Source organism: Panthera uncia, chromosome B1 (genome assembly GCF_023721935.1).
Source record: "Panthera uncia isolate 11264 chromosome B1, Puncia_PCG_1.0, whole genome shotgun sequence".
In the NCBI taxonomy this organism is placed as follows: domain Eukaryota; kingdom Metazoa; phylum Chordata; class Mammalia; order Carnivora; family Felidae; genus Panthera; species Panthera uncia.
In genome coordinates, this window is record NC_064811.1 from 142719586 (window position 1) to 142742678 (window position 23093).

General features: G+C 38.5%; 1 protein-coding gene across 1 annotated transcript in view; it reads right to left on the reverse strand.

Moving 5' to 3' along the window:
* SH3RF1 (SH3 domain containing ring finger 1) overlaps positions 1 to 23093 on the reverse strand; it is a 180021-nt gene that overhangs the window by 38596 nt on the left and 118332 nt on the right. Inside the window, exon 5 of the mRNA XM_049631314.1 lies at positions 1374 to 1676. Within this exon, the coding sequence (XP_049487271.1) occupies positions 1374 to 1676 (303 nt within the window). The remainder of the gene's footprint in view (positions 1 to 1373; positions 1677 to 23093) is intronic.

The window sequence follows — 23093 nt, forward strand, 5'->3', positions numbered from 1 at the left end:
TAAAGTAACATAGCTCTCCTCTCTACCCATTTTCAAGGGACTCCTCATTCAATAAATATTTATTGAGTGCTTACCGTATGTCTGACATTTGGAGTACATCGGTGACCACAACAAAGATGTCTGTCCTCATCATACTCATGTCCTAGTAGGCTTTGTCTGTGTGTGTGTGTACTAGTTCCCTCAAAAGATCAAAAGTTTCATGGCCCCACCACCTAAAAACTACCAGTGAACCACAATCCCATTCAGAAAGTGAATGCATTTAACTCACAACATGCAGGATGAATCTAAAGGAGTGAGGTCAAATAAATGAGGCCGAGAGAACATAATTTTTAATAAAATTGGCAAGGAATACCAGAAACCATGTTGTAAATTTTTATTCTGTGGCTCACAACAGGCACTTATTAAACTGTAAACTTTCTGAGGACCAGGACCCTGTGTGTACGTGTTTCTTTGTTTAAAGGAAAATAATTTAGATTTGTATTTTTTGAAAAACACAACAGCTATATTATAAAGTAGAATGTAACATCTGCATGAATTTTAACAACTAAATATGAGATTTGAAAGAAACTTCTCCTACTTGTGACAGGCTACTTTGGACCGGGCTCTCTGACCTTTGAGTTGAGGAAAATATAGTGGTCATCTAACTGGATAATTACAGCAGCCCTGTGAATTAGGCAAGTAACAGTTAGGCTCATTTTGCAGTCCAGAATTAAGGCCTAACAAAGAAGCATACATGGTGCCTAGAAGGTTCTAAAAATAAGGCACTCAATAAATGCCTGCTGAATGAATGAATGTTTCCAATCATCTTGTGTATTTTTATTAACACAAGAATAATGTGCAGCAATTTCTTAAGATAGTCCAAAGCCTTGATGAACTAATAAGCTTTTTAAAAAAGCTAGGCCAATTTCTAACTTAAATGCTTTTTCACGTCCTTTCTTTTTTCTCTATAGCTCTTACTGGGAAGCCTGAATGTCGGGGTAAATTAGATGGATGCAGGCAACTGTCAACTATGGGTTTTAACCACAGCATCTTTAGTTTGGATGAAGATAAAGTTTTAGTTGGCAAGATCTCCCAGAGCAGCCTTGTGAGGAAGTTCTGTAAAACTGAGCAGTTGCTTGAAACTAAGTATTTAAATCATTTTGTAATTTCTGATCCTTCCTTTGAAAATGACTAAGTTCAGGTTAATACACTCAAGTTAGTTTTCTCTTCTCCATTTTTCTACCTACAGAATGGAGAAAAGCTTTATTACATCTCAGGAAAGCTACTATCTTCTGAAGGCAAAAATAAGCAGTCTTTTTTAGCTAGTGAACAAACATGTTTGTGAATAGATCATTTTGTATCTGAGCTCTGTTCACGCCTTTTGGATGATTTACCTGAGAAGGGGCACTGCAGGAAAGGCCAGAGAGTTCACTGATCCGCGCGGCAGCCGTAGGGTTACTGGAGCTGATGAGGACAGGAGGGCTGATCTCCATGGAGTGGCGGTTCTGGGATGCCTGGGAGGATTTGCTGGCCATGGTGAGGGAAGTAAAGGAGTGCCGCTTTTTGGTGTTCTTCTTGGTGTCAGAGTGCTTTGGGGCATTGCTGCTCTGGGCTGCTGCCAAGGTACATTCTCCAGCATCGACTCCTGGCCCAGGAGGCTTATCCCATTCTATCAGCTGCTTAGCTGCCGAGTTAAACTGCAAACCAAGAAATCGACACAAGACAGTTACACAGTTCTCAAGGATTCACTGAAATTTCTTTTCAACCAGCTTTATCTAAAATTTAATGTCATCACTTTAGAGTTTGCATTTGCAAGCCTCTTTATATTTTTTCCATGTGGATATCTTTTCTCTCAATAGTGGCATTTCATTAGATCTGTCATTAATAGATGTTAAATCAAGAATAAACAATTCTAGGGGCAGCCGGGTGGCTCAGTCGGTTGAGCATCTGACTTCGGCTCAGGTCATGATCTCATGGTTCGCGAGTTAGAGCCCCGCGTAGGGCTCTGTGCTGACAGCTCGGAGCCTGGAGTCTGCTTCGGATTCTGTGCCTCCCTCTCTCTCTGCCCCTCCCTCGCTTGCACTCGGTCTCTCTCTACCTCTCTCAAAAATAAATAAACATTAAAAAATTTTAAAAAAAAAGAATAAACAATTCTAATTCAACACCAACAAGGTAAAAAAAAGTTTTCTCCAAGAATATTCAGAATATCTAATTTTAAAACTTGCCGGTAACAAATGAAGATTCAATTTCAGTTCACTGATGAAATTTAAATCAGAACAATTAAAAGGGTCCATTTGTCTACCTGAATACTCTGTTGTCCAATAATGGCTAGGTGTTTCCTCAGAGCACAAGTGAACACTGAAGGGGCAACTTTTGGGTCTGGTAAAAAACAAGCAAGATGACAAAGAACGAAACCATTACATGTTAACTAATATATTTCCACATAAATTAATCTCCCACTTCTGTATATTTTGGGAAAACTTCACAAAAAAGTTGGTAGATATTCTTTTTTATTTTTTAAATGTTTATTTATATTTGAGAGAGAGCAAGAAGAGCGAGAGAGAGCAAGAACACATGCGTGAACGGGGGAGGGTCAGAGAGAGGGGGAGACAGAAGATCTGAAGTGGGCTCTGCCCTGAGAGCAGAGAGCCTGAAGTGGGGCTCAATCTCACAAACCATGAGATCATGACCTAAGCTGAAGTTGAACGCTTAACCGACTGGGCCACCCAGGAGCCCCAACATCCTTGATTATCTGTCATGTCACTGCATCAATTCTTCTCATATGTACTTACAGTTTAAATCATAAGGGGGTAAAACATGAAATTCAAGTCCTTTGGCAAGCTAACTTGTCTCTTTGAAAAGTTCTCTATTGGGGCGCCTGGGTGGCTCAGTCGGTTGAGTGTCCGACTTCGGCTCAGGTCACGATCTCGCGGTCTGTGAGTTCAAGCCCCGCGTTGGGCTCTGGGCTGATGGCTCGGAGCCTGGAGCCTGCTTCGGATTCTGTGTCTCCCTCTCTCTCTGCCCCTCCCCCGTTCATGCTCTGTCTCTCTCTGTCTCAAAAATAAATAAACGTTAAAAAAAAAAAATTAAAAAAAAAAAAGAAAAGTTCTCTATTAAGGGTACAAGGGGTCAAAGGCTGTGCACTGGGCTGATAGCACCAGCAAGAAAGGAAAGACCATGAAATTTGTTTTTCCTGAGGTAGAATAAAACGTTTCCACAAAACTTCCATGATAATAAGCTGTATATAACTTACCAAGATATTACAGTAATAGGAAATCATTGAGCACATAGTTTAACCTCGCATAAAAAAACATTAAGATAAAAAATAATGGACTTTTTAAAGGTAAATTTAGGTAAATATTAAGGATAATAGGGATTTTCTTATCTCAGCTTTGCATGCTCAGCACTTTACAAACAACCTTAGATAAAATATCACCATCAAATGTTATTTTCCATCTACCTAAATGGTTAGGACCATGTCTCCTTGCCCTGTTGATGAGAATGTCCTGTTAGAAGAATGGAAATCCTGTCAGTCAATACATAACAAAGTGAACTTGCTTTGGAACAACTGGCTGCTCACAAAGCTGTACTAATTGCAGCTCAGTAGCCAGTGCTTCCATAGATGACTGCAAATTGATTAACAATTTGTTCCTGTGGCTCCCCAGGGCCTTGAATTCATCCGGCCTGTCTGATCTACAGTTAGTAGGATACATCTTTTTCAAACATGAGCATGCCTCTCCTTCAGACTTCAAGGATTTTTTCCACATGATAAACTTTCAAGAATAATAGGCAGTGATGCTACCATTAACACCTATCAATGCCTGAAGTATCAATGGCAGGAGAGAGAGGAGACAGACGATCATAAGGACTCTGTGTTACGTGTTTAGGAATGAAGAAATGAGGTACTATTAAAAGGTGGCCTTAATATAACATTACACTAGCATTTGGCCAGGAGATCCAGGTCTCTAAGAAAATCAGATGCCGGAAGGAAGAAATGTAATGTTTAATTATTATGGTGGGAGTGGCCCAAACCTCAACAATACCAGAAGAAGAAAAGGAGTCACAAAATGCCTTCTTCTACTATAAGCTCATTTAGATCCCAAGGCACAAATCCTCAAAAGCATGACTTAATCCACATGCTGGAATCTGACCAATTAACTCAGCACTCATGTTGCATTGAGTAAGAAATAAAGGAAAGAACTGAGAAGATTTCCTTCCCACTAAGGCCAAAAATACGAATTGAAAAAACTATTGCATCTACTTGATATCAAAGTTAAATTTATTCTGGGATCAAACCATAGCTTCCATTAGCAATGTCTGCTTTGAAATAGTCTGAAATATTACCATGGTCCTGTTCATACCCAGCCAAGTGTTGCTTTAGTTAAAATGAATTAAAATTTCAGGTTTCTATATGCTGTGCTCTGGAATAAACATAAGAAATATATTTCCTACATATATTCCCTATATTCCCTGCTGTTTTTCTCATTATAAAAATACAGGGTGCTTTCCCTGTACCTTTTCCTATATTTTCCATTAAATACATATTGATCTTTCCACTAAAATAAATACACATCGATCATTTGTTACATGATGGATGATGTGCTAGGAGCTGGAGATCTATACATGCAGACAAATGGTTCCTGCCCTCAAGGAGCTTACAAACAGACTTATAAATAACACACTCTTTATATTTTCCTGAGTTTTACTTCTTTCAGTCAACAATACACTTTTTGAGACTTATCCATATGGCCTATGAATCGGTCATTTTTTTAAAGTGCTATATAATATTCCATTGTGCAGATACACTACAATTTATTTATGCATTCTATTGTTGATTGATATTTGGGTTCCCTTTACCTCTCCTCCTGTCCCTTCTCTTTCTGAAGACTTCCTCCTTCCTACAAATTTTGGCTATTAAGAACAATGCTGCCATGAATAATCTTGTGCGTATTTCTTGGTGGACTAAGCACTCATCTGGATGTTGGGTATATGCCTAGGAGAGGAATGGCTGGGCTACACAACTGGCATGTTTAGAAAAATAAAGTCTACATGCAGAAGTATGTGCATACAGGCAGACCCATCACGGTGTGGTGGAACCAGCAAATTGCAGAGAGAAGACCACAGGTCTGGTCTTTTCTCTCTCTTAGCTCTCACATGTGTAATGCATTATGTCATTTAAACAGATATAATTCATTTTTCTATTTCACATCTTTCATTTTTATTTCTCTAAATCACCTATTTTTCCTGCACTTCATTTTTACACACAGGCAGTCATATTTGTTACTAGAATGCTGCCATACTTTAAAATGACGTTAGACATCTTCTGAAGCAGCAGAGGTTAGTACTTAAAAATGCTATTTGCTGCCTTTGTAAGTTCCAAGGAAAAGCACAAAGTTAAGACTATTTGGTAGAGGCTTTAAGTAATTCAGGCAGAAACTTAAAGAGGCTTTTATTGTAAGTGTACCTTAACATTCAGCAACAACAGGACAGCAAGGATCTGACAGCTTTTAGTGGAATTTTGATAATGTTCACTTATGAATGTTTGTTTGAGTTCACTAGTGTAAGCTTTCTGTGACATTTATCTAACCATGACCTTTTAGTTTAGGAGTACACTTATCACCTACGAAATAAATTTGTATCCTAAAATACCTTCTTCCCAGCATTTGGTAAGGAGTATCTGATGAGACCTGGTTGCCTACAAGATAAAATTCAGTACATTGGAGCTAAAGCAGGGACAAATGAGATTTGTTAATCTTAAAACTGTAATGTCTTTTTTTTTTTTGGAAAATCTAAAATTTAGATGGAATATTATCAGAAAGATAAAGAAGTATGAGAAAGGAAATACAGACAAAATATTGATAATACTAACAACAGCAACAAGACAGCTGAAGAAGTATCAAATAATCTGTGGCTGAAGCTGTCTTCGCTAAAGAGACTATGATTTTTTGAAAAAATTTTTAACGTTTATTTATTTTTGAGAGAGAGATGGAACACGAGCAGAGGAGGGGCAGAGAGACAGGGAGACACAGAATCCAAAGTAGCTCCAGGCTTTGAGCTGTCAGCATAGAGCCCGATGCGGGGCTTGAACCCACAAGCTGTGAGATCATGCCCTGAGCAGAAGTCGGATACTCAACCGACTGAGCCACCCAGGCGCCCCTAGAGACTATGACCTTTTTAAAAGATGGAACTTACATTTTTTAAAAAGAAGGAAAAAATTTTAATGAAAATGAAATTGAGTAGTCACTATTTGATATGAAGCTTTACAGATGTATCTGTTAGTTTTTGAGCACCAGAGAATACAAACAGTAGGCCTGATGGAGGAACCTATACTAATTCACGACCCACTAGAGTATCCCTTGAACATGACAGGTTTTTTACGACAAATAAAAACTTTAGAAAAACATATTATAAAAGTAAGATATGTTCATGATTTTTAAAAAGGACATACTATAGAATAATATGAAGTAAAAAGTGAAAGGCCTTGGCCGGTTTCCACATGTCTCCCCCTAACTCATTTCCCAGATGTATCTAAGTTTAACAGTTTAGAACATATCCCTCCATATATTTTCTATGTAGATATTGTTAAATATGTAAAATATGTATTTTATTAATTTTTAACACAAATGAAACCAACTGGTATATACTATTCTCTCCTATAACAATATCTCATCTTTCTGCATCAATAGAGACAGCATGGTATTTCATTGTATAGAGATGTCTCATTTAATATATCTTGGCATGTTTGTGCAGGCATATCTGCAGGGCAAACTCCTAAAAATGAAATTGTTAGATCGAAGTATAAGCTTAAAACACTTTTTTGAAGGATATTACCAAATTGCTCTCCAAAAAGTGGTCAATTTTCATCACCTCCGATGGTGTATTTTTTTATTGCAATATATTTAACATACTACATTGCATAAATTTCAGCTGTACCTCCAGTAGACTATTAAGAAGTCTCTGTTTTGAGGTGCTTGGGTGGCTCAGTCAGTTAAGTGGCTGACTCTTGATTTCAGCTCAGGTCATGATCTCATAGTTGGTGAGATACAGCCCCACAGGCTCTACCTTGACAAGGTGGAGACTGCTTGGGATTCTCTCTCTCTCTCTGCTCTTCTCCTGCTCACACACAATCTCTCTCAAAATAAATAAATAAACTTTAAAAACAAAAATGTATCTGTTTCTCCACATTGTTAACGGTATTGGGTATTGTCAATCATTTAAAAAATATTATTTGGAGAGGTAACAAACTATATTATACTGTTTTAATTTGTATTTCTCTACTTGTTAATGAGATCAAGCATCTGTGTTTTTTGGATTTGCATATTATCACACTTTATCCATTTTTCTATTGGGTTGTTTGTATTTTTCTTATAGATCTATGACTGTTCTTCATATATTATCTAAGTCATTCTTTAATATAACATGTATGCATGTATATATGTGTGTGTATATATTCACCAAGTTAGAAATATTACTCCAATTTGTTTAACTTGTTATGTTTGTTATATATACCTTTTTATTTTATGTGCCAAATTTTTTTCCACTAATGGCATCTCAATTTATCATGCTTTAAGTCTTATTCTATAATTATTTTTAAAAAGAAAACCATTTTTTTCCTACTATTTTGGTGGCTCCTTCCATCCTTTTTTTCTTTCTTTACATCTCAATCTTTGAACAATGTGCACATTTGCATAAAGAATAAGGTGAGGGGGGCGCCTGGGTGGCTCAGTCGGTTAAGCGTCCAGCTTCAGCTCAGGTCATGATCTCACAGTTCGTGGGTTCGAGCTCCGTGTCGGGCTCTGTGCTGACAGCTCAGAGCCTGGAGCCTGCTTCAGATTCTGTGTCTCCCTCTCTTTCTGCCCCTCCCCAGCTCGCACTCTGTCTCTCTCTCTCTCAAAAATAAATAAACATTAAAAAAAAATTTTTTTTAAAGAATAAGGTGAGGATTGTGCTATGTTTTTTTCCACGTGGCTCAGGAGCTGGCCCATCACTGTTTATCTAATAGTCCACCTTTTCCTCATTGGCTTGAAATGCACCTTCACAAAGCTATGCTTTAAAAGAACTTCAGTGTTCTGCTACATCACAAGGTCCAGTGTTCCTTCCCCAGAGAGTTAGACACTTTGAATACCAGTGAATGAATGTTATAGGATGTAAATTCATGCCATTTACCTCCTCTTAGCAGAAACAAAAATATTTTGCCTCACATTACAGTCCTTTGCAAAATCTTTTCACATAGTAGCAATGAGGAATTTGTATTTCCATTAGTCTTGTATTCTTCCCTGCAATTTAGGTAACAAGATTTTTGTTTTTGTATGATTGAAATACAAAAGCAAGCTCAGTCTTCATTTATAATACAAGACTCCCCCACAGAAAAGGAATACTTATAAAGACTGAAGGGATTACTCAGAAGTCTTTTAAAATTGATCTGAAAGCCTCCCTCAGGTAGCAACTCCATTTAGGGCTTGGTAAACATTTGTTGAGTAAATAAAAATGTCAGTCTCTTAGAACTATCAAGGGAAGGAGGGGCTCCCTCTAGACCAGCACTGTCCAACTGAAGTATAATATGAATCACATGTGTAATTTAAAACTTTTAATAGCCACATTTAAGAAGATAACAGGTAAAGTTAATTTAATATATCTTATTCAGTCCAATTTATCCATTATCATTCAACACGTAATCAACATAAAAAAATTATTGAAACAGTTACATTCTATTTTTTGAAATCCAGTGTGTATTGTATACTTATGTCACATCTCAACCTGGAATAGGCATATTTCAAGTTCTCAGTAGCTATACATATTGAAGAGTACAGCTCTGGACTCTCAGGAGATGATGAAGGGGAGAGGAACTACACCCAAGATGGCTGTCTCCTGAGGCTCATTAAGCACAACAGATTTGCCAAACAGAGAAAGAACAACTGAAACTACTCCCCTGACCTCCCCTGGCCCACGTTTGTGAAGCCTCGTGAGCCCTGAAGTCGTTCACTGGTAATGAGGGTTACTCCTTTACCCAGCAGGGCAGTGAGGAACACAGACTCAGTACAGCCTTCATGACATCCTAAAGGGAAAAGTATTTTCAAAGTAACTGCCCCAATGCACTAAGTTAGGAAGGTGAGAAACATCAGTTATTTAGCTCCTCGCTTACCTTTTTTAAGTGTTTATTTTGGCAGAGAAAGACAGAACATGAGTGGGGGAGGACTTGAACCCATGAACCGTGAGATCATGACCTGAGCCAAAATCAAGAGTTGGATGGTTAACTGACTGAACCACCCAGGTGCTCCTGGCTTAATTATCCTCACCTCTGTTGGCCCCAGCTGTTAAAAAATAAACAAACCAGAATTTTCTTTTTCAGGTTGCTGATTCTGAAATATAAGGGACAAAGGGAGCGTTCACTTCATTGAAAGCCTAAACAGAATTTTAGCTGCGGGAGCTGTATAAAAGATTGTTGAAGAAAACCACAAGAAAAGCTCTGAACATAAAGTTGAAAGGTCTGGGTTGGAGTTAAGTCTCTCCTCATTGGCCAAGTACTCTTGGGGAGACCATTTAAATTCCATGGCTTCAGTTTCCTTCGCTGTATAAAACAGGGAAGGTAATATCAATTCTGTATACCCCAGGTAAAAATGAGTACAGGTTAAAGTGTTCTGTAACCCATAAAGCTCTATATGAATATGAGTTATTCTCACTGTTCCCAGAGAGATCCCAGCTGGTCCTTCACATGCTCCATTGCCCTGGGCAAGTCACTTTTTTGTATGTGTGTCTCCTATTTGTCATATGTAACATGAAGTTGGACTTAATGATCTGTAAAGTTTTATTCCTATGTAAAGTAGTGGTGATACCTTTTCTCAACCCAAAACAAAAACATCCCATTCAAAATACTCAGAGGCAGAGACCTCTTTGTCAAGTATAAAGCCCTCAGGCCCAAGGTGACCAGAATCAAACATACTTTCACTCATTCAAGTGTTTTTTGAGTGACTATTATAAGCCAGGCACAGTACTGTGTGGGGTAAAGGGGACACAGAGAAACACCCCGCCCCCCCGACTTGTGAAAAAAGAAACCTAGGAAATAGCACGATGGATTTCTAACATTGGGTAGGAGGTGCAAATTCACCTGTCAGCAGAGCTCAGGCAGAGCTCATTCAATGAGACCAACAGGGAGCAGTGGACTGTATGGTACATTGGCAAGTGTCTGTCCTCTCTCAAGAGGCAACTGCTTGCTGGTGTCAGCTGATTTTTTTTTTTTTTTAAGGAAAGCTAGAAATTTAGGCTTATGTAAAATCTCCTGATTTTTCCATCTTAACAATGAATTAAAACGAACCCACTCTGTAAGCCAAGCATAAAATTCATATGGAGTCATTGTCTAACTAGGGAAGAAAAAGTACGGAAGATAGCAGAAGTAGGAGGGAAAAGCAAAAAGGCACTCAGAATTTCAGGTTACAGGGGCACCTGGGTGGCTCAGTTGGGTAAGTGTCCGACTCTTGGTTTGGCTCAGGTCATGATCTCATGGTTCATGAGCACATACTCTCGCTCTTTCCCAAAATAAATAAATAAACTTTTTATTAAAAAGTTAAAAAAAAAAAAAGCATTTCGGGCTACAGAAAGGCCTTGCAAAGTTTCCCAGACCAACCAACCAATATGCCAGAAATGAAAAAGGCAAGTAGTTACAGGAAGATTAAGAATAGTGGTTGTGATGGTTAATATTATGGGGGAAAAAGAAAAAATTGTGGTAGATGTCCCGGGGAGAATAAAACAACAAAATGAGAGCTACGAAAAGGCAGTTAGTTGGCAGCCAGGAGGGCAGTTTCTGGGACTGAAGTAGCCAAAGCCTAACGGTAGGTAATCGGAAAACAGAGGCACTGAGCAGGTATAAGTGATTCTTATGAGAATTTTGGCAGGGAAAGGAAGGAAAGAGGTAGAATCATAATGTGAAGGGAGTGCAGTCAAGGAAAATAGTTTTGAGGTGAGCAAAAAGCTGCTCATTTCCCTACATAAAGGGGAAGCCAGGAGGAAAGCAAATAACTGAACTGCAGAACAGAAAAGATACACATGATGTGACCAAGTTCCTGGAGAATGAAAGGTTTGGGAGGAGGAGACAGAAACTAAAAGGAAAAGAAACACTTCATCCATCAAGATGACGGGGAGACTGTGAGCAGCAAATATGCAGAAGAATTCAGAGAGAGAGAGAGGAAAGCTCTACCCTGACGGTTAAAGCTAAAGAGTCAGTCATACCTGTTACTTCTGAAACAACAGGTCTACAATCTTACTATGGTGTCAAGGACTGAGACCAATGGTTATTTAGAAGTTGGGCTCAGTTCAGTTCTCTGTGCCCACTGACTCTAATACTCTAGGTTTTGTGTGGGTCTCTTTTGATGTGGTATTCGTTCACCAAATGCACACCACAAATAAGAAATGTCTATAAACCAAAAGGATACATTCCACTCATACATTTTATTTTCAAGGACCTCATTACCAGATGTAGCAATACTACATCTGGAATAGGTATCTCAGGAGGTTAAGAATATGCAATTGCCATTAAATTCTAAGTAATAATTTGTCAGTGTGAAATGACACACTGACAGAAATTCCACAGTGATACATAATCAGTTAATAAACTAGAGAATGACTATTTCTCCTGCCCTAGTACCTAATGTGTGTTTGTGTGTGTGCGAGTGTGTGTGTGTGTGTGTGTGTGTGTGTGTGTGTGTGTGAGAGAGAGAGAGAGAGAGAGAGAGAGAGAGAGAGAGAGAGAGAAGGGGTGGGAGGTTGTAAGGCACAGAGAGGAAAGCTAATCACCAAGAAGGAATCTGATACAGAAAAATACTGAGAATAATGATTATCATGAATTTGCACTTTTGTTTAAGATCTTTCTTCTCCTCAGCCTGTAGAGAAAGTTTTGCTCCACACACATGTGAAACCTAATAGACACACTGCCACTAAACACTATTTTAAAAGACAATGCTGTTTTACAACACTTAGGAAAAATTTTCCAGAAATACATTCAATTTCATTTTAGAGAAGCATGTTCCTCAGTGGTTTAATAACCAAGATGCTTCTGTTTATGCCATTTATATGCCACGTATGTGCACAAATGTGCAGAATAAAGTAGAATATCCATTCAACCTTCTTCAGGATACAAGACAGAACTTAACCTGTGTTAATTAAAATGAATCTAATTTGTTTCTTAAAGCCTAGTTACCACCAAATTTAGGATGTATACCGAAATATAATAATATTTTTAAATATCAATAAAATTTAAAAGGTCTTATAATGGTTTTAATTAATTTGTGGTTTTTCTCTTAAAAAAAAGGCAACCTCAGATATTTGAAATTGTGGAATAAAGAGACATTTCTGAAAATTAACCTTTTAAGTGTTAGAATTTAAAAAGCTATCATTATTCTTGCTGAAAAATCAAAATGTCCTACATACTTTTTAAGCAAAGCTTGCTAATAACAGTGACTCTATACCAGTATTTGGAACTCTAGTATTCCATATGCTGTAAGGCTAGCACAGGGCAGAAATGTGGGGCATCAATGGACTGCAGAATGGAGACCACAGTTTGCTTTTCAATTACTGGCTGTGTGTCCCTAAACAAGACACTTAACTTGTTTAAAAGATGGGGAAAAAAATTAACTAAATTATGATTTAGCTACCAGAATGTTTATTATGTAGTAAAAACCCTGATGATTAGTAGTATTATAATAACATAGAGAATGGCAAAATCATGTGTTAAAGCATAAGGGGAAAGAATGGAAAGATATTTATCAAAATCATGTGTGATAGGACTAAGGGTTATTTGTTTCCTCTCCAACTTTTCCACAATGTGATTATATTACTGAAATAAAATCATTAAAAATATTCTTTATGTAAGATGTGGCTCCCAAGGAACACAGGAAAACATTAAATCATTTACACACATAATTATATTCTTAGCATGCGCCAGATCTAAAATGGTAGAAACTGAGTATCATAGATGTTCGAAGCAAGGAGGAAGGTGTTTGTTCTGTTTTGTTTCTGCACAGGAGAATTAGGAAAGAAGGACTTCATGAAAAATTACAGTATTCACCTGGACCTTGAAGAAAGAGTAAACTTTCTACAGATAGTTGGACAAAGAAATATCCCAGATGAGCTGTAAAGGCAGCAATTCCAAACTATGTTTTCCAGGAACAATCAGTAGATCAACTTAGTGAGGGCCCTGGTTATGTACAGGGGGATACAGCCAGGCTAAGTAATTTGAGGGTTCCTTGGGGAATCATTGTGGATGTTAGACACCAGTTGGTCATTATCCTCAGCCTCTGATGAAGGCACCACAGGAGACCTGCATTTTTATGTTCTCCAAAGCTACTCAGAGTACTGGAAACTGCCCATTCATGCAGTGAGAATTCAATAAACATTAACTGATCTTTAGAATCTCAGCTCCCAGAGTGTTTTCTTGATAGGAAACTTTTAAATTAGAAAGGGTTACTGAATAATAGATGGAGTGCAAACTGCCTTAAATAAAGTTCCTTACCTAATTTAAAGGCCTCCTTGTCAGATTGAATCTAGTCAAGTTGCCTCAAGCCATATGTATTAAGCAGTTGTTCCTGCAGTCCAGAGGAGACCTGCCTCTGCCCTTAGAAATTCAGAAACCAGTGCTCATTTTTCCTTCTGTCATTGTGGCAGAACGAAAAGGCAACAATTACTTGTATCAAGCTAATAACATTCAGAAGATAAGAAAACATGCACTATTAGATGGAGCCCACTGTGCTAAGGAAAAAAAAAAAAAGCTACTTCAATGTATTCAGTTATTAGAATTAAAAATGGCAGTATGAAAGAAACATAAAAAGAAGCCAGGAAGCCATTAAGGAAGTAAGGCTTATGCATGTCCTCACCTGAAAGAAAAGATGAACTTCAAAATATAGGTCACTGCCAAACCACAAGCATCCTGGAGCACTAGCTGCAACTCTGCCATTTGAACAGAAACGAACTTTTTTTCTTTTACTTAGGAATGGACTTTTTGCTTAGTGATAGCCCTTAGCAACCAATCATGTACAGGTAAGAATAGCTTCAGTTTTTCAGAATCAATCATATTACTTGACAATTTTTATAGCTTTATTGTAAATTCCCCCTTTGCCTTTAAAAGTCCTCTTCTTTTCTCCCCACTTCAGAACACATTTTCAATTCCTGCTCGAATCTGTGTCACTAGAATTGCAATTCTCAGACCCCAGATAAAAGCCTTTGGTTTGCCCTTCAGTCTTGCTGCATTTCTCATTTGATATTACGTGGTGTCAGAAGTGGGATCCAAAGCAGCTGACCTTCACCTCCACCTCTGCTGCTGTTGTGGATTCAAGTAAGGTGCCTACAAGAGTTCACTGCACTCTGTTGTCTCCTGTGTTTTGGGTTACAGTAGTAGTCCTCTTGTTCCTGAACCTCCCAACTCAGTCAAGGTTCAGGCTCTGTTTTGGTGTCCTGTGTTGCCAGCCTTTACTAACAGAAGATTTTCTGTTGTGTCTCTGGTAAGTACACACTCTTTGTTAAAATGGATAGTTCACTGTCTAAAGAGGAGGCTACTAATCAGTCCCCTCTGGAATTCCTGCTGGCTTTATGTATAAAAACTATGGACCTTTGTCCTACAAATGTTTGTCATGCTGAATGATGATTACTCAGGATAACTTACAATTGAACTGGCTCACTTGGGGCTCTTTTGAAATTCCTAAATTGGTCTATCTGTGCAGCCGATTGAAAGAGGTTGTAAGACAAAACAGCCTGAGTGGGAAGCCTATTTTCATTGGCATTTCAAGGGCTCTAAATGCATAAATACTTCCAAAAGTGCTTCCCTCCAGAATACTAACTTGAAATTAACCAAGGCTAATTCTGAGCTGTTTCAGAGACTTACTAAATTGGAGGAGTCTTTCAAAGGCTCCTCTGATATCTCTGCTCATATTCCATTTGCTCCTCCTCCTGCTTGCTCACCACCTCTCTATCCTTCACTAGCTGAACTTCCTTACTCTAATGACTCAGATCCTGAGCCACCAGCCTTTGCCACTCCCTTTATGGTTAAACCTAATATAAGTGGTTCAGGGATCCCCCTCCATGATCTCTACTCTTTGGACAAAAATGGAACGCTGGGCTATTACTAAAGAGTTCCCAGATCCTAAATATAATCCTGTAAGTTTTGCAAAGGAATTTAATCTAGTGGTCCATGCTGAAGATTCAGGTCTTCTGAAGGAAGAGCTAAAGAATGCATAAACAGAGTAAATTAGAAAAATCCTTTCGAGAATTTCAGTAAGTGGAGAGCAATTGACCAATTGAATATTCTCAAACTAGCAAAAAAAAAAATGCTTTATAGTGATTCCTAAACTTTTTCCTAAAATTATTGATTGGGAAAAGACCCAACACTGCACTCAAAACCTGAGGAAGTTATGATTAATCACCTTGAAAGAATCTAAAACAAATATTGTCTAGATTCAATTAATTATGAAATGCTCACCCATTTATTTATCTATCTATCTATTTAATTTTTTAACATTTACTTATTTTTGAGAGACAGAGAAAGACAGAGCATGAGCAGGGGAGGGGCAGAGAGAGAGGGAGACACAGAATCCGAAGCAGGCTCCAGGCTCTGAGCTGTCAGCACAGAGCCCGATGCGGGGCTCGAACCCACAGGCCACAAGATCATGACCTGAGCCGAAGTCAGTGGCTTAACCGACTGAGCCACCCAGGCGCCCCAATGCTCACCCTGTTTAACTCAACCTTCCTGAACAGGTTAAATGGAAGAACTAAGCACATTTGTGTAACCTAAGCAACTAAACTGGGCCATTATGGATGTTTATAACCTAGTCAACTTGCCTGAACTAGCCAAAGGATCCAAAGAAAAAATTAAAAAGTCATTCAAATTTAAGTATCCATATTCAAGCTACCCAATAATGAGCTTACAAATGCAATATTTAACAACCAAATCTATCTTCCAAAATCCACCAGTCAAGCCATCCATCCTTAAAGGGGTTTGCCACTACTGTAAAAAGCCCAGACACCAAGAAAAGTTTTGTTTACAAGTGAAAGTCTCCTATAAGACCAATAGCCTCAGAAACTATGATTTCTCCCAGGAATTCCAACCTAAATACCCCCAACAGTAGAGATGCCCTGAGGACTGAAAGAGGATTTTTCCCTATGCTTTTGACTACCTGGGGAAAACAGACTTACCCATTGGGAATGAGGTAACTAAGGCTCTAACAGACACTAAAGCCACATACTCAGTCCTCATCTCCACCAGCCTCACCACCCCTTTCTTGGAGTACTAAAACTACACAAATGGTGGGTGTTTCTAGTCAACCCATGACCATTTCAAAATTCCTTTTCTTTCAACACAAGCCCAATGAAGGAACTCATCAATTCCTTTTAGTTCCCTCTGCCTCTATTCACCTCCTAGGACAAGATACCCCTGAGGCATACAAAGCTCACATTTTTTTTTTTTTTCCTCAAAAGACAGCTTTTACATCTTCAATTGACAATCCTCAAGAAGACTTGTCCATAGCTATCACAGTCTTCTCAGGCACTATAATTGAACCAAATCCCTTCCTAGATTCCATTCCACCTGAAATATGGTCTAAAATCAAAACAGAGGGGGCACGTGGGTGGCTCAGTCAGTTAAGTGGATGGCTCCTTTTCTTAGCTCAGGTTGTCTCAGGGTTATGAGTTCAGACCCTGCATTGGGCTCCATGCTGGGTGTGAAGCCTACTTAAAAATAGATAGATAGATAGATAGATAGATAGATAGATAAAATTCAACTGACATTGGGTACATTCATTATATACTACCAATACAAATATAAATTGAGGAAAATAAGCCCTTGCTTAATATTCACCAATACCCTTTAGATGCAGACGCTACTCAAGGAATTGAGCCCATTATTGAGGAATACATTAAGCAAGGTCTCACAGTTCCTCATACAAGTTCTTGAAATACTCCTATCTTGTCCAAAAACCTCTTGGAAGGGAATGGAGGTTTGTCCAAGATCTGAAAGCAATAAACAACACAGTTATACCTCAGCACCCAGTCGTGTCTAATCCTCACAACTTCCTTTAAGTCATATGACCAGAAAGTAAATTCTTTGGAGTCACGTATCTGTGTAGTGCCTTTTTCAGTATTCCTATCAATTCTAGAAGGTAGTTCCTATTTGCTTTCACTTGGGAAGGACAAGTACACTTGGACAGTAATGTCTCATGGATACACTGAGAGTCCAACCTATTTTTCTACAATCTTTACCATCAATAAAGAGTTTCGATATCAGTCCTCCCTTCTATAATATGTAGATGACTCCCGTGTTCAACTTCTGGAGAGGCATTTCTCAAAAACAAATTCCATCTCCTTCAAGAACTAGCAAAAAGGAGACACAAAGTATCTAAAGAAAAACTTCAATCCTATAAATCCCAAGTTAAATATCTGGGACATTTGATCACTGACCATGGCCTTCTCTGGATCCCAAAAGATTTCAAGGTATCTTGTGCCTTCCTGCCCCTAAAACCAAAAGACAATTCAGAGGGTTTTTAGGGTTGGCAGGATGTTGTAGAAATTATATCCTAAATTTCTCTACCATGGCTTAGCCCTTCTATTCCCTTCTTACACTGACCAAACAGAGACCTTTACATGGGCGGAAGGATCTCAGGAAGCCTTTAATAAGATAAAGCACAGAGCCTATATAACCTTCCTGCCCAGAGGCACCCTATTGATTACCTTTTTCCCGTTTGTTCATGAAAGAGAGAGAAATGTAACTGTTGACTCTTAATTGATTTACAGGAACCCCTCTTGAAAATATTGAATTAATTTGGTTTGCTGATGGATCTTACCTAAAAGAATAAACAAGTCAATATCAGGCTGGTTACAAAATTGTATCCTTAAATGGAACAACTGAAGCTGACTCAATGCCCCAAGCAACTTCTACCCAACAGGCAGAACTTCATGCATTACGTCAAGCTTGCATCTTATCCAAAAATAAAACTGCCAATATTTATACTGACAGCCAATATGCCTTTGGTGTTGTCCATGACGTTGTATTATTTTGAAAACAAAAGGTTTTCTGACCTCCTCTGGACAGAAGATTTAAAAAAAAAAAAAAAAAAAAGAGCGCTTATGTTTTAAACCTTTTAGGAGCCAATTACCTAAATCTCTACCTTACAAAAACCAAAAACTCCAACACACTCTATGACAAACAAGAGAAAAGCATTTGGCTGATGCATCTGCCAGGAGAGCAGCCCTAAATTTAGCCCCTAAGATAATCAAGGCATCCTTAACCTTGGCTGAGTCCTTTATCAATATGAAGGACCAATTTCTAACAGCATATTTGGCTGCACAACAAAGTAAGAAAAAATGTGTTGAACAAGAATGCAAATTTAAACCAAAAAGAAATTTATGGGTAAGTCCAAGTGGATGGCCAGTCTTCCCTGATTGTCTACAGAGAAACAAGTATTAACAATAAATGTATATCATGACTTTTAACGATTGGAACACTGACAAAATGATCTTATGGGGAAATCAGTACTACTGGAAGCTATCTCTCAAAGTCGGTTCCCAAGTATACCAGAAAAAACAAATTTGTTCAAAATAAACCCCTAAAAACCCATTCATACCTCTATGGAATATTTTCCCTATCTTAGGTCCCTTTGTTGTGTGGCAAATGGATTTCATCCAGTTGCAGCCTTCTTAGGGATACAAATTTGTATTGGTAATGATCCGTATGCTTTCTCACTGGGTAGAAGCATTTCCATACCACAGAGCCACAGCCTCATCAGTGAGCAACATACTATTGGGAAAAAAATATTCTCATTTGTAGAATTCCCTCAGAACTCCCTAATGACAGAGGTTTCCATTTCACTGGTCAGGTAATTCAATCTGTAAAATCTGGCACATCCTACATTTTCATTGTGTTTACCATCCCCAGTACTCAGGACTGGTGGAATGCACCAACAGGATTATCAAAAATCAATTGGCAAAACCCATAGAATCCTTTAAAATGCTTAGGCCCAGAGCTCTGCCCTTGGTGTCGCTCAACAGGAAAAAGCAGGTTGTCACCCTTTGAACTAATCACTGGCAGACCTATGAGGCTAGATGGAAGGAATATATGAACCAGCTTTCCGAAAAGGAGACCTTTTAATCTACTGCAAGGAACTCATAAACGCCCTCAAAACTAACTTATACCTCATAGAGCAACCTTTTCACAGCATGCTCCCAGAAGACAAAGACATACATTACCATGACCTGTAACCTGGTGATGATGTTTATTGGAAACGTCATCTCCAGGAAGATACCTCACAGCCAAAGGACCATACCAAGCATTATTAACCAATCTCTGTGCTGCTAAACTCAAGGGTACTGATGCATAGATTCATTTTAAAAGTGCATCAGCTCCTGAATGGTCATCTGAAGCCACTGGGGACCTTAAATTTAAAGGCTCCAGACAGCCCAGGACCATCTTGAAGACTACTCAGCCAGCATTAGAAGCATATGACACCTGATATAGACTGCTTCCCAAGAATCTGGACCAGGCCTGTATATTAAACCCTTTAGCCAATAAACATTCATGAAATATTTGGTATCCTACTCCTTGTCACAGCAGTAACTGTACTCCACTTGATTCTTCTTTTTCCTCCTGGTTTCAATTGTTTAACTCTGTTTAAAGGGTTCTGATTTTACTATACCCAAGGATGATTCCCCTGATCCTATTCATTCTGTCCTTAGTCCACAGGGAAACTTGGCATAAAAATACCTTTATTTGGTTATCCCAGTCTATGGCCAAAATAGGAGACTTATCTAATTGTTGGACATATCATCATAAGCCCCTTACCAACTCTATGGTAACTTTGTTATACCTGTTAATAATTTTTCATCCCTTCTGAATTGCACCACAAATCAAACAACCCCTTCAAGCTCCACTTACTGTGTCAAGATAGTTTTGCTGCCAGGCAAAACATACCCCATGATTTTGGGTCCCCCTGTCTAATGGAGTACCAATGATATCCATGAGCCCTCCTTTATCAATGGCTTGAATCAAAAATAGATATCCTTCTGTATATCTTGCCCTGACCCTCTATGTAACACCTTCTAACAACTAGAAATGAGATCTATAGGCTGGGCAAACAAGCCACTCAATTCCTGAAAAAATAATTACACTAAACAACATACAGATCTCTCGTTTGATCATAAACCCTCTTCCATACTGGTAAACAAATCTATAAATAACCATACACTAGCAGGTGTACTTTGTGTACCCTCAGGACACATTTGTCTGTGCATATAAAAATAAACCACAGACATTCAATTGTTTAGACAGACTCCTCGGAAAATGTCTCCTGGGTTATATAATAACTCCATTCACAATTCTTAAATTAATAACTCAAGGTTCCCAGAAACCAGGAAGACAAAAGAGAGTCCTTGATATAATTAAAGGTTAACCTGATGAAAATCCCTCTGAATGAGGACAACAGGTGTGGCCACTCCCAAAACCGTCAACCTAGTTTGGGGGTCAACTCTTTAGAAACAGCCTAGTTTGGGAAAATTTTTAGTTCCTGGCCTCGGATAGTACCTGCATGGAACAAATACATGATATGAAACCTATCCCAAACTATAAACAGAATGGCCAGATCAACTTCCAGAGCCATTAGAGCTCAAAAGAAATCTTCAGATTTTCCCTCCTGTGTGGTCCTTGACAACAACATAGCTTTAGACTACCTGTTGGATGCCCAAGGAGGGATGTGTGCTATCACAAATACTTCCTGTTGCACTTGGGTTAATGCATCCAGCCAGGTGGAATGGGAAACAACTAAGCTTTTCAAACCCACCAAACCCCTAAAAGGAACTCCCTCCCCTGGAATAACAAGATTGTTTAACCTTAGATTTCCATATTTATTCAGCTGGCTTCCAATTGGGATGGGGACCATCCTAAGAATGGGGCCACAAATAATATTACTCATTGTTTTATTAATCTCGTTGTCTTAATGCAACTATTAACTCTGCATTTCTCAGTGTTGTACAACTCAGGAAACCAAAATCATTGCTCAAAGGCTTCAAATGATACGCCAAGCCTACTCATGTGGACTTCCTCATGCTCCCATCATAAATTTGATAAAGTGCTCAAGTGAAGACAGTGCCTAAGCTTTGTCTCCTGAAAACCTCCCTGTTGCATAATTGTGGTCACAAGCTCTCCTCAAACAGACCAAACACCCTGCCTCTAGTTTCCCTCCTCTGTGGGATGTGACTTTCTAAAAACTAGCCTTCCTAGTGCAGAGGACACCTATACCAATGTTGGATGACCTATTAGTTGAGGAAAGATTTTGATCAAAGGGGGAGAAATGTGAAAGAAGCATCAAAATGGAGTCAGTCTTGCCAGGAGAGCTATTTAAAATGGAGCTGGGAGGCCATTAAGGACATTTATGCATGTTCCCACCTGAAAGAAAAGATGAACTTCAAGATATAGGTCACTGCCAAACCACAAGCATCCTGGAGCACCAGCTGCAACTCTGCCATTTCAAGAGAAATGAACTTTTTTCTTTTACTTAGAAATGGACTTTTTGCTTCATGATAGCCCTTAGCAACCAATCATGGCCAGATAAGAACAGCTTCAACCTGTCAGCACCAATCATAATACTTGACAAACAATTTATGTGGCTTTAGTGGAAATCCCCTCTTGCGTTTAAAAGCCCTCCTCTTTTCTCCCAACTTTGGAACACATTTTCAATTCCTGCTCAAATCTGTGTCTCTTGAATTATAATTCTCAGACCCCAAATAAAAACTTTTGGTTTGCCCTTCAGTCTTGCTGTATTTCTCAATCGACAAAAGTACGATGCCAAGCATCAGAGTAATTCTCCCTTACTGATTTCTCAACAATATCTCTAAATTTCATTTGTAAAAATTAATTTATTTCAGAATTGAAGGAAGAAGTGTGGTAAGCAACACAGTAATCCTGCCCTTCTGACTTTCCAACAATTTCTCTAAATTTCTTTTATAAAAATTAATTTACTTCGGAATAGAAGGGGCAGTTTGAATGCCAAGCAGTATAGTTATTCTCTCCAACTTCCCCCTAACTTTCCTGCATTTCTTTTTTACAAAATGATTTCAATTAACTGAACAATTTATTTTGTAATTTTAAAGAAAAAGAATACACTCAAAAATACAGATGATAGAATATCTTTTTATACTGCTCAAGCAACTCTCTCTGATATTAAATCAAGAACTATTATTTTGGTCTTTTGATCTCATTATTCTCTAGAGGAAAGGCTTTAGGTTAAGAAAGAAAGTTATTGCTATTCTGAGCTCCTCCAAGGGTCAGTCACCTTGGCAACTTCAAACTATGTATCTAAACCTCTACTTCTTCCTGGAGCACAGATGAGATTTCCCAATTCCCCAACTCTGTAGAGGAGGAAGCTAGCATTCCTTAAGGCCACTTGTGCCCTCTGAGACCTGCACATATGATTTTCCACTGTTAAGGCTGATAACACTTCATTCTATTCCCTAGCCACAGAAACATGTCCCAAGATTCGCCTATGGGTTGCTTCTAAAAGTTGAACACAACAAATAACACCTCATCAAGTTATATACTTGAAATATGTGCAGTTTACTGTATGTCACTTATAACTCAAAAAAGTTATTTTAAAAAAATGAGGATCCTTGACAACAAGACCACCCTAACTCTGCTCAAAGTAAGCCAAAGGAATAATCCCAAGCAGGTGAAAATTCATCCAGAAAGTATTCGGGGGTCTTCTGTATATTAAAGATAAATAATTAGTAGAGGCTTCAAAATCTAACCCACAGAATATGGCTACTATTATTTGGTCTGGAAAAATGCTAGACACAACCAAACCCTCACCTAGCCTCATTGAAAAAAAAAGATCTCACTAAGGTAACACAACAAACCTTTCAGCTTTGAGAAACAGAACTTCCTAAAATAACACTAAGATAAATCAATGATGAAATATATGAAATGTATGCCTAGGTTGTATAAATGAGCAACTAACAACCAATAGTTATTGAGTGTCTACTATGGGCAGATGCTGTACAAGGACCTCAGGAGACCAAGGTAAACCAGAATGAAGACAAGGTGCTGCTGTCAGGAGCTCACTTTCTACTGGAAGCAGGCAGAGTTAGGAGACAGT